This window comes from Amphiprion ocellaris, chromosome 23 (assembly GCF_022539595.1).
Source record: "Amphiprion ocellaris isolate individual 3 ecotype Okinawa chromosome 23, ASM2253959v1, whole genome shotgun sequence".
NCBI lineage: Eukaryota > Metazoa > Chordata > Actinopteri > Pomacentridae > Amphiprion > Amphiprion ocellaris.
The window spans coordinates 1158096-1174803 of NC_072788.1; the positions used below are offsets into that span (position 1 = coordinate 1158096).

Sequence of the window (16708 nt, forward strand, 5' to 3'; positions counted from 1 at the left end):
AGTAATGTGATTACTGTGAGTAATGTGATTACTGTGAGTAATGTGATTACTGTGAGTAATGTGATTACTGTGAGTAATGTGATTCCAGGACCTCTATAATCTGCTGCTGCTGCTGACCTGAGCGCCTTAAATCAGCTTAGAGGATCACGTTAACGAGCTAAAGCTGACTGAGCTGCTGTGTGATGAGTCATGCTGACATGCAGGGAGTAACGACACGCATCGACACGTTCAGACCATCTAAACACGACTCCGATAAGTACACAACCAACAAACACACTATTACAATTAATTTCTTGAGCTTCTTTAGCGTCTGAACCCCAAAACTAATCCCCAAAATTACAGCATTTATCAGAGGAAAAACCTGAAAAAGCAGAAAAAAAAATGTCTGAGTTTTAAACTTTTCCACAATCCTTCAACTAATCTTGTGAGATCTGGGATTTTTGTGACAGAAAATGCCAAAATCTAAGCAGAAAATCTGGATATTTCATCAAAATCGCTTCTCATTTCTAAAAAAAAATGTCAAAAACAAACAACTTGCAGTAAAAACATTACATGAAGAAACAAAAAATTCTGAGCTTTTCTTACAAAAGCAAAGAGTCATTATTGACTCAACTGCAAACGGTCACGTGACAAAAATTCAGGTTTTTGATGAAGATAAACCTTCTCTTTTAAAACGACATAAGACACAAAATAGATTCAGATTTAGATTCAGATTCACTTTATTGTCATTGCAACAAGTGCAACGAAAGGTAAGGTGTAGGCCATACAGTGCAAAATACAAAAGATATATAAAAGCTTTGTAATAATAAAAACAAAAGCATATAATGACAAGATGGATTTAAAATTAAAAAGGCACCGTTAAAACACGGGTTGAGGTATTTACATAAGAGCAGAGAAAAACTGTAGTTCGTATATACAGGATGAATATTGGATATTGCACATGAGGTAGTGACAGTTGCATATATTGCACGTGTTACGGACCAGTGTTGTTTAGGGCTCTTACAGCTGTTGGAAAAAAGCTGTTTTTAAGTCTATTTGTCCAGGTTTTGATGGCCCTGTACCGTCTGCCTGATGGCAGTAGCTCAAACAGGAAGTGGCCCAGGTGGTTGGAGTCCTTCAGGATGGTGTTGGCTCTTCTGAGGCAGTAGGAGCCATGAAGGTCCTCCAGTGTGGGCAGAGGCCACCCAATGACCTTCTCAGCTATTTTGGTGACCCTCTGGAGTTCTTTCCTGTTTGCCACTGTGCAGCTGGCAAACCACGTACAGAGGCAGTAGGTGAGGATGCTCTCCATGGTGGAGCGGTAAAAGGACACAAGCAGTCTCTGGCTGATGTTGTTCTTCCTGAGGATTCTCAGGAAGTGGAGTCTTTTTGTGCCTTCTTTACCAGCTGTGTAGTGTTCTTATTCCAGGTCAGCTTCTCCTCCATGTGGACTCCCAGAAAGCGGAAGTCACTGACCCTTTCTACACAGGTACCACCAATGAGAATGGGCTGAAAGTCTGTTTTGTTATTCCTGAAGTCTATGATGAGCTCCTTTGTTTTGGATGTGTTCAGGAGCAGGTTATTGTCCCTACACCACACAGTCAGCTGTTGCACCTCATCCCGGTAAGCGGACTCATCACCTCCTGTGATGCAGCCGAACACTGTGGTATCGTCTGCATACTTGATGAAGGTGTTACTGGTGTGGATGGGGGTGCAGTCTGAAGTGTAGAGGGTGAAGAGCAGGGGGCTCAGCACACAGCCTTGAGGGGAACCGGTGTGGAGGTGTGGGGGCCAATCCTGACCCTCTGTGGGCGCTCTGTCAAAAAGTCCTTTATCCAGAGGCATGTGGAGTGAGGTAGACCAAGGTCCAGCAGTTTCCTCACGAGACCGTGTGGGAGGATTGCATTGAACGCCGGACTATAATCCACAAAGAGAAGGCGGGTGTAGTTACCTCATTTCTCCAGGTGGGACAGCGCTGTGTGTAGTGCTGTGTTCACGGCGTCCTCTGTTGATCTGTTTGACTTGTAGGCAAACTGGTATGGGTCTGAGTTGGGGGTTATGAAGGTCGTGATGTGACTCCTAACCAGTTTTTTAAAGCACTTCATCACCACTGGTGTGAGCGCCACAGGCTGGTAGTCATTAAGGCTAGTTGGAGTTGGATTCTTGGGTATGGGGATGACAGTGGAGGTCTTCAGGCAGGATGGGACTGCAGACTGTGTCAGTGACAGGTTGAAAATCCTGGTGAAGATTCCAGTGCGCTGGTCTGCACAGTCTTTCAAAACCCGCCCTGAGACACCGTCGGGGCCCGTTGCTTTCCGTGGGTTAACCCCCCTCAGCATGCGCCTCACCTCGTGCACCCCCACCGTGAGGGCGGGGCACCTCCCGGCCACTGGTGGCAACGTGGCTGCTCCTGGTGGTTCAGTCTGGAAGCGGGCAAAGAAGAGGTTGAGTTCTTCTGCCATCTCAGCGTCGCCCTCAGCAGCTCTGATGCCGGGTTTGTAGTTGGTGAGGTGCTGGACCGCCATCCATGCCTGCCTGCTGTTGTTGCTATCCAGGTGTTCATCGATCCTCCTCCTGAAGTCCATCTTGGCCTTCCTGATGCCTCTCTTCAGGTTGGTGCAGGCTGTGCTGCAGAGTGCCCTGTCACCAGTTTTGAAGGCGGTGTTTCTGTCCTTCAGCAGCTGCTTCACCTCTCTGGTCATCCATGGTTTCTGGTTGGGGTATACTCGGATGCGTTTCTCCACTGTGACTGTGTCCACACAGTTCTTGATGTAACACAGCACAGTGTCCGTAAAAATATCCAGGTCCAAAACGACACACAAAACATAAATGGGACACAAAACGACATAAACGAGACACAAAACAACAAAAACAAGACACGAAACAAAAACGAGACACAAAACGACATAAACGTGACACAACACTACATAAATGAGACACAAAACGACAAAAAAGAAAAAACGAGACACAAAACGACATAAACGTGACACAACACTACATAAATGAGACACAAAACGACAAAAAAGAAAAAACGAGACACAAACGACAGAAACCTCCTCAATATATTTGATTTAATTCTGTAGCGTGGTATTTAAAGGTTTCCGGGTGAATCATCTCGTTTGTGTGTTTTTAAAAACGCTGCGTAAATAAACCTTATTTTTCTTGTAACGTGGTGTTGTTACTTACCGGCAGGTTGGTGAAGACGCTGAAGGTGCTCTTCAGGAAGGCGATCAGGTCAATCAGGTAGTCACTGGCCGTTAAAGCTCCGCCCCCTTGCACCGCCGCCATCCAATCATAATCAGCCAGCTGCAGGAACTGGTCAATCTTAGCGTTCAGACTGGTGTAGATCTCAGCTTCAGCAGCGTGACGGGCGTCCTGGAGGAAAACAGACGGTCAGGAGGTACATTTAAATGTTTACAAGGACAGAAAAGCTGTAACTATGCAGACCGGTGGTTCTACCTTGAAGGTGGACGTTCCATACAGCTTGGTGGCGTTCACCGTATCCGGAGGAATGTTGGTGATGTTGGAGATGAACTCCTCCAGGAAGTGGCAGCTCTGCTCCAGGTGGGTGGTGTTGATGATCACCTGCACCAGCTGGACAGAAATAAAACACACAAATTACACCTTCAGAGGCTTGAGATTTATGTTAAAAACACATAAAATTAATGGACTTACCGTAGAAAAATGTAAAATTATCAATTGTAGATATATATCAAGTGTAATTTGAGTGTTCACATTTTTTTTAACATAACAATATTGCACATTATTGCACAAAAACACATCTCCTCCTATTAAAGTAATAGATTTACTTTTTAAAGAATGTATGATCAAAGTTTTTAAGCATTTAGGAATAAACTGAATTTTTGACTCAAATGTGTCCAAAACAACTCTATAACTGTCCAACTTTTGTCAAAAAATATTTATAACTTGTTTGAAAAGACCAAAAATTATCTCCCAAAAAATCTAAACCTGTACAAAAAGACTACAGATGTGTCCAAAAGTGCTTGAAATTTGGTTAAAGTGACTCAAATTTATCCAAAATGACTCAAAAATGGTTTAAAATGACTCAAAATGGTATAAAATTACTCAAAATGGTTTAAAATAACTCAAAAATGGTTTAAAATGATTCAAAAATCGTTTAAAAGACTCAAAAATCGTTTAAAATGACTAGTCCAGAATGACTCATGCCAAATAAGATGTAATATGAGTCAACCAGAATTGTAATATTTAATAAATCTTGAAAAAATGTAAAATCACCATAGATTTCAATACAGTTACAATAATAAACACTTAAAAAGTATAATATTAGCTTTACATTAAAATCTTAGAATCATGATAAACTCAAACTCGGGATTAAAATTAAAATATAAACTGTAAATTTTAGATCATATGAAATGTGCCTTTTTATATGTAACTTTACATAAAAAATAGTAAATTATTTTTAAATCATAAAGAAAACAATGTTAGTTTCATTAAAAATGTAAATTTACAGTTATTTTTGAAATTTTATTCATAATCTGGTGTCAAAAGTGTGCTAACCCTTAAAGACCCAAATATAGAAAATAAATAAATAAAACTTTTAAAATTAATACTAATAATTATATATACACTACAAAACGACAAAAACGAGAAACAAAATGACAAAAATGAGACATGAAACGACAGAAACGAGAAACAAAATGACAAAAATGAGACATGAAACGACAGACACGAGAAACAAAATGACAAAAACGAGACATAAAATGACAAAAATGAGACACAAAATGACAAAAACGAAACACAAAATGACAAAAATGAGACACAAAATGACAAAAACGAGACATGAAACGACAGACACGAGAAACAAAATGACAAAAACGAGACATAAAATGACAAAAATGAGACACAAAATGACAAAAACGAAACACAAAATGACAAAAATGAGACACAAAATGACAAAAACGAGACATGAAACGACAAAAACAAGAAACAAAACGACAAAAATGAGACACATTTAGCTTTATTATTTTTATATGTAATTTTACATAAAAAAATAGCAAATTATTTTTAAAAAATAAGTAAAACAATGTTGGTTATTTTACATTACACTTAAATTTACTGTTATTTTTGGCAATTATCTTCATATCTTGGTGCAAAAATGGGTTAAGAAACTGAAATAAAAAGGGGAAATTTAGGATTTTTTACAGTGTACTGTTGGATGTCTTTTTTTTTAACTGAACTTGTTTAATAAGAATGTTCCACTCCATGTTATTATTTCACCATGTTCCCGTTAAATGAAAGATGTTTGGTCTCTGGGATGGAAACAAACAGCAGAGTTAGTGGAAAACCTTAAAACTTCTCTTCGTCTAACAGCAGCAGAGGGCTGAAGTGAGGAAATGTGTGTTTTTGTCAAAGTAAATGAGCTGGAAATGCAGAGAGAAGTTGTGTAAACAGCATTAGCAGCTTCCTCTAAGGTTATTCTGTGATATTACTATTAAATCGATGGACTGGGGTTACCATTCTGTAATGTTATTATTATTATTATTATTATTATTATTATTATTATTATTATTATTATTATTATTAATAATAATAATATTATTATTAAATCGATGGACTGGGGTTACCATTCTGTAATGTTATTATTATTATTATTATTATTATTATTATTATTATTATTATTATTATTATTAATAATAATAATAATAATAATAATATTATTATTAAATGGATGGACTGGGGTTACCATCCTGTAATATTATTATATTATTATTATTATTATTAAATGGATGTTACCTCTGCCAGGCCCACGTTCTTCTTCTTGATGCCGTACTGCAGACAGTGGCTCAGAGTTCTGGTCAGCAGCAGATTAGTCGACTTACGGATCATATCGTCCACCTCTGTGGAACTAAACACACACACACACATATATATAAATATATTTTTTATTCTCTTTACTGCAGAGCTGCAGTCTGATTTGAGCGTTAATGAGGCTGGCAGCTCTAACATGTTAATCTATTTATTAGAGGCTGTTTCCAAAAAGAGAGATTCTCAGACTGAGAAATTCACTTAAACTGTTTTTACTGGAGCTCAGACCAGAGGCTCTGATTCAAACCTGTCCAAAATGACTCAGAAATTCTTTACAATGACTCAGAAATTCTTTAAAATGACTCAAACCTGTCCAAAATGACTCCAAAATTGCTTAAAGTGACTCAAAAATGGCTTAAAATGACTCAAACTTGTCTAGAATGACTCAAAAATGGCTTAAAGTGACTCAAACTTGTCCAAAATGCCGCAAAAAACGGTAAAAATTACTCAAACTAGTCAAAAATGACTCAAAAATGGCTTAAAATGACTCAAAAGTGTCAAAAATGACTCAAAAATTGCTTAAAATGACTCAAACTAGTCAAAAATGCCGTAAAAATTTGTAAAAATTACTCAAACTAGTCAAAAATAACTTAAAAATTCTTTAAAATGACTCAAACTTTTATTCCTTCTTCCATGAACGCAGGCAGCAGCAGAGGATCAGTGACTGTTCTGAACTGATTCCTTCCATTTGTTGCAGCTGATCTGAGCTCCAGTAAAAACAGTTTAAGTGAATGTTTCTCCCTTTGGAAACAGCCTAAATGTCAGCCAAGTCCAATAAGTAGATTACCATGTTAGAGCTGTCAGCCTCATTAAACCTCTGATAAGACTGCAGCTCTGCAGGAACTCCAACTAAACTGGAGTTAAAGACAAAAACTCATAAAAACAGAGTCGATAAAAACACAGTCGATAAAAACAGTCGATAAAAACACAATCGATAAAAACACAGTCGATAAAAACACAGTCCACAAAAACACAGTCGATAAAAACACAGTCGATAAAAACAGTTGATAAAAACACAGTCGATAAAAACACAGTCGATAAAAACAGAGTCGATAAAAACTCAGCCGATAAAAACACAGTCGATAAAAACACAGTCCACAAAAACAGTCGATAAAAACACAGTCGATAAAAAAACAGTCCACAAAAACACAGTCCACAAAAACACAGTCGATAAAAAAACAGTCCACAAAAACACAGTCGATAAAAACAGTCGATAAAAACACAGTCGATAAAAACACAGTCGATAAAAACACAGTCGATAAAAACACAGTCGATAAAAACACAATCGATAAAAACACAGTCGATAAAAACACAGTCCACAAAAACACAGTCGATAAAAACACAGTCGATAAAAACAGTCGATAAAAACACAGTCAATAAAAACACAGTCGATAAAAACAGTGTCGATAAAAACTCAGCCGATAAAAACACAGTCCACAAAAACACAGTCGATAAAAACACAGTCGATAAAAACAGTCGATAAAAACACAGTCGATAAAAACACAGTCGATAAAAACACAGTCGATAAAAACAGTCGATAAAAACACAGTCGATAAAAACACAGTCGATAAAAACAGTCCACAAAAGCACACTCGATAAAAACACAGTCGATAAAAACACAGTCGATAAAAACACAGTCCACAAAAACACAGTCGATAAAAACAGTCGATAAAAACAGTCGATAAAAACACAGTCGATAAAAACACAGTCGATAAAAACAGTCGATAAAAACACACTCGATAAAAACACAGTCGATAAAAACACAGTCGATAAAAACACAGTCCACAAAAACACAGTCGATAAAAACACAGTCGATAAAAACACAGTCGATAAAAACACAGTCCACAAAAACACAGTCGATAAAAACACAGTCCACAAAAACACAGTCCACAAAAACAGTCGATAAAAACACAGTCGATAAAAAAACAGTCGATAAAAACACAGTCCACAAAAACAGTCGATAAAAACACAGTCGATAAAAAAACAGTCCACAAAAACACAGTCCACAAAAACACAGTCGATAAAAAAACAGTCCACAAAAACACAGTCGATAAAAACAGTCGATAAAAACACAGTCGATAAAAAAACAGTCCACAAAAACACAGTCGATAAAAACAGTCGATAAAAACACAGTCGATAAAAAAACAGTCCACAAAAACACAGTCGATAAAAACACAGTCGATAAAAACAGCCGAGAAAAGCACAACCGATAAAAACACTGCCTACAGACTGGACAGGGTAAATTTAAACATGTTTACCTGAAATTACAGTCAACAAAACAAACTCTGAAATACATTTCCTGTTAATCCTCTAAACTCCAAGCAGCTGTTTCTGACTCACTTTTCTCTGCAACATTAAATCCTGCACCTCTGTGGAAACTGAACAACCATGAAGGAGAGAGAACTCAGAGATGTTGTCAGATATGAATGATAGAAACTAGAATGAAAAAGATGTGTCCAAAATGACTCAAAAACTGTCCAAATTTTAAAGATTTAAAAAAAATTTAACTTCAAAAATTACTGACAACTTGTTTGAACAGACTCAAAATTTGTCCCAAAAAAAATCAAAACTTGTACAAAAAAAGACTACAAATGTGTCCAAAATGATTCTAAAATAGCTTAAAATGACTCAGATGTATCCAAAATGACTCAAAAAGTTCTTTAAAATGAATTCAAACTTGTCCAAAATAACTCTAAAATAGCTTAAAATGACTCGAACGTGTCCAAAACTAACTCCAAAACTGTCCAAAGTTTGTCAAAAAATAATCGCAACTTGTTTGAAGACTCAAAATTTGTCCAAAAAAATCAAAACCTGTACAAAAAGGCAAAAATTTCTTGAAAATTTCTGAAAATGACTCAAGCTTCTCAAAAATGAGTCAAACTTGTACATAAAGACTCAAAAGTGTCCACAATTACACAAAAAACTGCTTAAAATGGCTCAAATTTATCTAAAATGACTCAATAATTCTTTAAACTTACTCAAAAATTGTCCAAAATGACTCAGTACCTGTCCAAAATAATGCAAAAATTGTTGAAAATGATTCTATTAATTGTTAAAAATGAACATTTTAGATCATATCAAGTGCACCGTGTAACTTCACAAAAAAAAATCTAACTTTTTATGTTAAAAAAGTCTGACCACCTATAAAATGAACGGAATAATCTTTGAAAAACTGTGAAACCCTTTCTATCATACGAGTATGATTCTAATTACAGTATTAAACAGTTGATTTGAAAGTTCTGACGTGTAATTTTACACACAAGTTTGCACAGTTTTGAAATGTTTTTACACGTTACTTTACGTGAGACATGTAGAACTCCATTTATTTACATTTTGGCGAATTTCAAAAATGTGTAAAAGCTTCAAACTGCACAAAAACCTGAATGTTTTGACTCCATCATGAGCCTGAAAAAACAGACAAAAATCACATTTCTAGACGAATTACATGATGTCACATAAACACAGAGACAGAAAACACACATCAGGAAACAGCAGCGTTGGTTTCTAACACTGAGATGATCACATTCTTTATCTGTGTTTGGTTCCTGCAGCAGAAATATTCCAACCAAATCACACCCTGAGGCAGAATCCCAAACTCCTTGCCGTTTCCAAAAAAGCACAGGAATCCTAAAAACGTTCCAACCGTTCGGCGCGGGAGGGAAAGAATTCCTGGAGCTGCTGAAGTGCCGAGTCAACAGAAACCCAACGAGGGGCAGAAAGTCAAACAAGCAGAACCCGGATCAGAAGCCAAACGTCTTCGGTGTTCACAGCTTTACCAGGAGAAGTTTCCTAAAAATATACCAGCAGTGAAAAGAGCGGGAGTCTGGAGGCCACAGGTATGAATCTGCTGGACCACAAACATCATCTGATAATGAAACGGTCCTCAGAGCGGCTGTGATCACCAATTAACTAGAGGTCTACATCATGTTTCTCTAATGTAGTACGATTTTCTACACCGTTTATCAAACTAACAGCAACTCTGACACTAAATGTCACCGTGGTTTAACTCCTGATGCGACCCAAACTAGCAGGAAAACGACTTTAATCAAGAGTCAGTGCACGTAAAATCAACCAAATCTGGTCAAAGCCTCCCCCTGAACCTCCTCAGAATCAGCTGGTTCTTTATCTACAGTAAGTTTATTTAATGAAGCTAAGCTGTGTCTTCAAATTAGGAATAGTTTCAGAGTTACAGAACCTTCAAGTCCATAGAGGTGGGTCCAGATTTACACTGATGAAGTTATGAGGCTCAGAAATGATGGAAAAAGTCAATTTGTACAAAAAAATGCTACAAAACATATCCATAATGACTCAAAAATTGTTTAAAATGACTCAAACCTGTCTAAAATGACTAAGAAATTGCTTAAAATCACTTAAACTTGTCCAAAATGATTCAAAAATTCTTTCACATTTATTCAAACCTGTCCAAAATGATTCACAAATTGCTTTAAATGACTCAAACTTGTCCAAAATGACTCAAAACTTCTTAAAAATGACTCAAACGTTTGTCCAATATGACTAAAAGCTTGTCCAAGATGACTCAGAAATTGTTTAACATGTCTCAAACTTGTCCAAAATAACTCAAAAATTCTTTAAAATTAATTCAAACCTGTCCAAAATTACTCAAAAGTTGCTTAAGACAAATCGAACATGTTCAAAATTACTTAAATGTTCGTTCAAAATGATTCAAACTTGTCCAAAACGACTCAAAAATTCTTTAAAATGATTCAAACTTCTCAAAAATGACAGAAAAATTCCTTAAAATGACTCAAACGTGTCCAAAAGGACTCAGTACCTGTACAAAATAATGCAAAAAAACAATGTTGAAAATTATCATATTTATCTCATAAAATAAAAACTGTAGATACTAGAAAAATCAAACGTGTGTAGTTTCTAACTTTGTCCTGTTCTTGCTGTCAGCCAGCAGCAGATACGTATTTGCTGCTGAGCGACGCTGACATCTGATTCTGGATCTGTTGGTTTCCTTCCATCCAGACTCTGCTGCTGTTCCTCAGAAACACTCGGCTTCATGTTCTCCACCGTGGGCACCCTTCAGCAGCAAACCTCTGGCTGTGGTCCCAGATGTTCCACCCACAGAGCTCCAGGCCAACATCACCTCATCTGCTTTTCCTCCAGAAACATCTCAGAGCTGCTTGCTGCCAAACCAACGCTCATGTCCTCCTCAAACCCAGAATTACATCTTCGCCTCTCGTGGCCAAACAGACGACCGGCCAGCAAATCATGTTAGGAGATAAATTCTCTTCAGTTCCAATTTTAAAGCAGAAAGAATCACTTTAATACACTTTATATGAACTTTATGGACGTATTCTGAGACAGAGAACCCTTTATTATTGTTGAGACCACAGATGTGCAATATCTGTGAGAATTCAATGCTGAAAATATAGTCAGACATGTTGCTAAAAAGTATCTCTATCAATATGACAATTAGAACATCATTTTTCCACACACTGAATCATGTCTATCAGATGATTCTGGTATCTTCTGTGTGTAAAAATGTTCCTTTCATTGTCTAGAACTTGTTCTGACCAACCACCTATCACACATGCTGATATGAGCCTGGAAAGTTTACCCACAATGCACTGTCTACAAAGACTTCTCAAAAGTGACTCAAGATTTGTCCAAAATGACCCAAAACCTGTCCAAGCTGACTAGAATTTTGTCCAAATTTGTCCAGAATTACTAAAAATTTGTGTAACATGACAAAAACGTCTCATAAAATGGCTCCAAATTTGTCTGAAATGATTCAGTTCTTGTCCAAAATGACAAAAAATATCTCTAAAATTACTAAAAATGTGTCCAATATGATCAAAAAGTTCTCTAAAATGATTCAAATCAAGAGGAGTCTTCAAGAAAATGTACATATTGGAAAATGAATTCAAATTTTCCTTCAACCAAATTTTCCCAAAATGACCCAATTCTGGTCTAAAAAGACAAAAATTTCTCTAGTGATTCAAGATATGTCCAAAATGACCCAAAACTTGTCTCAACTGACTAAACTTTAGTCCTAAACGACTCAAAATTTGTCAAACATGACAAAAACTTCTCAAAAAATGATTCAGTTCTTGTCCAAAGTGATCAAAAAACTTCTCTAAAATGACTCCAGTGAAGGTGATTTTGGTCAGTTTTGTGGTGATTTTGATACTTTTTGTGGTGATTTTGATACTTTTTGTGGTGATTTTGATCAATTTTGTGGTGGTTTTGGTACTTTTTGTGGTAATCTTGGTGTTTTTGTGGTTATTTTGAATGTCTGTTGCACCAAATTTGACTTTTTGTCACAATTTCACCTGTTTTGTGGTAGTTTTGGTCCTATTTGTGGTAAAGGACTGTTTGTGTGGTGATTTTGCATGTTTTTCCTGGCCTATTTGAACCTTCCTTGGTAGTTTTGCCTCTTTTGGGGGTGATTTTGTGTCTTTTTGTGGTAATTCTGGCCATTTTTGTGGTAATTTTCCAGCTTTTTAAGTTATTTTAGTTGCTTTTTTTTTTTTTTTTAACCAGAACTCAGATGTGTTTTTCCTCCTAAATGTCATGTGTCTATCTGCTGGACTGATGAAGTGATGAGGCTCAGAAATGATGGAAAAAGCCCATTTTTAAATGGACTTTTTCCATCATTTCTGAGCCTCATCACTTCATCAGAATGAAATCTGGACTCACCTCTATGGACTTCAAGGACCTGTAACTCTTAAAATATTGATAGTATGAAGGTAAAACTTAAAGACTCTCTTTGGTTGTTTCCATCCGGACTTCAGGTCTTTCATCAGTTTTTGCTCCACAGACACAAACTTCAGCTTCAGTTTCACGCTGTATGGAGGTTAAACAGTCGCACATTTTTCCTGCAGTTCTGTGGGAACGTCTGAGTGTTTCGTCCTGTTTCTCAGTGACTTTTTGTTTCCTGTACGTGTTTCTGTCTTTTGTCGCTGCATCTGTATCTCTGTTTATGTGTGCTCATGTGTACCAGCCGGTTCTCCATGGGGGCTGGGAATCACCGAGGTACCGATGATCCGTGACCGCCGGAAGAAAAGGAGATGCAGGAGGAGGAGAGATCGGAAAAAAGCGTTCACAAGAGAGTGAAAACAAAGACACAAGAGTCATTCCATTAAAAAAAAAAATCTGAATAAAGTTCCTCCCTGAAACCACGTCAGCTGATTCTTTATTTACAATCCAAAGTGACTTAAAATATATCAAAGATTAAATGAAAAAAATCAAGAATTATTAAAAAAAAAATGGTTTAATCAAGTTCTCAAAGCAGCTATAAAATACATCAAAGGAAATGAGGAACCAAGAAGGAAAAGATGGACTTTTTAAAGTGTTTACTGTGTCTCTATGGATCATGGAAACCTTTTACAATTTCCACTTCTGATGAAAATAGGGTAAAATTTGTCCAGAATGACGCAATTTATTCATAATGACTTACAATTTGGCTATAATGATTCAATATATGTTTATAAAGACGGATTAATTTCCAAAAATACATAAAATTTGCCTAAACCGCTCAAAACCAGTCCAGAATGACCAGAAAAGGTCAGAAATGACTCCAAAACTTGTTTACAATTACTTGAAAAGTACCAAAAACCCAATTTTGTGGACCTTTAACATCCACTGAAAAACAGCTTTGTGACACTGAAGGAAATGAGAAAAAAAACAGTAAGCACTGATTAATGTTTGTGTCTCTTGGGGTCTATTAACTTGAATGCTAATGTCAAGATTTCCACCTCTGGTGAAAATTGGGTAAGATCTGTGGCTGATTCGACTTAGGATTTGGCCAGAATGACTCAACATTTGTTTATTAATGCTGATTTTTTCCACCAAATGAGTTAGTATTTGTCTAACTGACAAAAGAAAAGTCCAAAATGACAAAAGAAAAGTCCAAAATGACTTAAAATGTGTTTAAAATCTCTCAAAACCAGTCCACAATGACCAGAAAAAGTCCGAAATAACTGCACGTGTTTGCAATTAGTCAAAAATTGTCCAAGATACCTCAAATCCAAGTTTGTTGACCTTTAACATCCACTCAGAAACAGCTTTATGACACACTGAAGGAAATGAGGAATCAAGAAGGAAAAGATGGACTTTTTAAAGTGTTTCTTGTGTCTCTATGGATCATGCAAACTTTGTATGATCTCCACCGCTGATGAAAATAGGGTGAAATTTGTCCAGAATGACATAACTCATTCATACTGACTTAGAAATTGGCCATAATGACTCAATATTTGTTTAGACAGTCCAAAATGAGTTAAAATTTGCCTAAAATCCCTCAAGATCAGTCCAAAATGACCACAAATATGTTTGTGTCTCTTTGGGTTGTGCTAATGCTCCACTTGACAAAAAAAGTCCAAAATGTCATCAAATTTGCCCAAAATGCCTCCAGATTTGTCCAGAATTCCTTGAATTTGCTCAAAATGACTGAACATAACTGTATATCTACTACAGAGGTTTAACAGAGGTCATTGAGGTGTTTCTCTGATTTTCTCTCAAGTTTGAGTGAATTCTGAACTTATCAACAGATGTTTTCCTCTCCGGTGTCTCTACGACCAGACAGCACTAATCGCTCTCCTCAATCAGAGTAATGACTCCGCTGTTTGACCTGGCTTCATTTCTACGGCCCCGATATCTGGTTACCACGGCGACACGCCTTCCTGCCCGAGTCCGGAAACAAAACCGGACGACGGAGCGGGACTCCGGTCATCGATCCCTCCGACCTCCGACCTCAGCCTCGGATACCACGGCTGATTCACAGGAAGAATTCTGTGTGCTTGTTGGTGTGCAGTTTCTGCTTCATGTCGGGTTTTATAAAGAAGCTGATGAGCCAAGACTCAAAACTGGACTAAAAATTGTCCAAAACAACAAAATAAATGCCGCAAACCAGTCAAATTGTCCATAACGAGTCATTTCAAACTCATTTCAAGCTCTCTTTGGAGAGTTTTCTATTTAAAAACCTGGAAAAAAAACATGAATTATTAGTTTTCGGCTGAACTGCAGGCAGTGTTTCCACAACAACAGAAACTGAGAAGTTAGCAGAGTAGCTATAAAGATGTCTGTAAAACTTCTGTCAAATATTCTGGCTGGATTTTGAGAATTTCATCTCTTCACACCTGGAAATTTTACTAATTTAAACCTAAAAAAAATTACTGTGCAGCCAATTTAATGCCTCAGTATCTCCAGAAATAAAACTCCCACAGCCATGACATGTGGTGAGAACACAGACAGAATAGTTTCCAAAAGATCTGACTGGATGAATGAATTCAGCACAGGACACATTTTCAATTATTAGACCTTGAAAATGGAAAAAAGTGCAAAATTTTCATACAAAGCTAGTACTATGTCCCTATAAAGTTCCTATAAGTGTATATATATGGATGGATCCATATTTCTACTAAAATCAAGTCTTTGGTCGACATTTCACCAACTTTTGAGGCTCTAACATCAGTAGAATCAGATGTGTTAAAGTTTGACCAGACAAGGTTCTAGTTCCAGGTCCCAAATGTCTTGTAATTGTCTTAAGTGACTTGAAACACGTCCAAAATGTCTCAACATTCTGCAAAAATTATTCAAAAATGTGCAAAATTAATCCAAAGATGACTCAAAATTGTCCAAAAAAGCTTCAAAAATGTCCTAAAAATGATTTAAAATTGCCCTAAATCGACCTAAAATGACTCAAAATGTGTCTAAAATTACTCAAAATTGTCCAAATTAACAATAACAAATAATTATTGGCCACTGAAAATGGAAAAAGGAGCAAAATTTTCAATCAAGACTGGTATTATGTCCCCAGAAAGTTCTTATAAGTGTATCTATATGGATGGATCCATTTTTCTACTAAAATACAGTCTTTGGTCGACATTTCATCAAGTTTTTATCACTGCAGTGATTTTAAATTTTAAACATAGTTCTTGACCTATAAATAATCATTTGAACATTAAACCAAATTAAGCACACTGGCAACCATTTCATACACTGAAAAAGGCATTTTTTTTACTACAGAAACATGATAAATTATCCATTTGGCTACAGAAACACTGTTCTACTAGCCTCCCGATTGGGTTCTGAGTTCTGGTTGGAGGTCATCAACCACTACAGAAGTCTTTGTCATGGTGCCCCTTGCTGCTAAACTCCCACAATGCTCTCTGCTTTAATATGAACTGTAGTCTGAATGCTGCCTCCTCTGGTCTCTACTGTAGCTGACAGTGAGAGTTAACAACCAGGTACTACAGCTGAAGAAAATATTGTCAAAATGACTCAAAACCTGTCCATGCTTACAAAAAATCTGTCCAAAATAACTCAAAACTTGTCTAAAATGACCAAAAGCTTGTTCAGAATGACTCAAAATGAGGCCAAAAAGACTGAAAAATTGTCCAAGACTGTTAAGAATTAGTCTAAAATGTCTTACAACTTGTCCATAATAATTTGAAACTAGTCCAAAATGGCCAGAAACTTGCTAGCTAAACTCCCAAATTGCCCTCTGTTTGCCAACATGTACTTCGTGTAGTCTGAGTGACGCCTCCTCTGGTCTCTACAGTATTAAACAGGAAGAGGCTCCACCGGGCGGGACAACCAGGAACTACAGCTGATCTACAAGACATTTACTGATCGTATTGGTTCATATATTCATAATCAGTTAAACTATTAACCAATTAGCAATTAATTATAAACATCCCTACTACACAGTGCAAACTGAAACACCATCCATCCATCCATGGAAGGGAAATGTGACCAATAGAGACGCTAAAATGACAGGTGTAGTACCTGAGATGTAGATCTTCAGAGTATTTCAGACAGGCATAGATGAACTCCTTCAGTTGGCAGTACACTTTTGGCACAAACTCAGAGAAGGGAAGCTTCTTTGGGAAGGGAAGCTGGAGGAAACGGA

General features: G+C 36.8%; 1 protein-coding gene across 4 annotated transcripts in view; it reads right to left on the minus strand.

Annotated features, from left to right (window-relative positions):
- exoc6b (exocyst complex component 6B) overlaps positions 1-16708 on the minus strand; it is a 121254-nt gene that overhangs the window by 53603 nt on the left and 50943 nt on the right. For 3 of the 4 annotated variants that reach the window (XR_008600536.1, XM_023297830.3, XM_023297832.3), the window contains exons 15-18: positions 16585-16694; positions 5755-5866; positions 3439-3573; positions 3166-3354 (exon numbers count right to left, since the gene is read on the minus strand). Coding sequence is in view for 3 of the 4 variants with exons in the window: in XM_023297830.3 (XP_023153598.1) it covers positions 3166-3354; positions 3439-3573; positions 5755-5866; positions 16585-16694 (546 nt within the window). In the remaining variant the exon portion in view is untranslated. Of the gene's footprint in view, positions 1-701; positions 2745-3165; positions 3355-3438; positions 3574-5754; positions 5867-16584; positions 16695-16708 lie in introns of those variants that run through there. The other variant, XM_035942740.2, reaches the window with a different exon arrangement.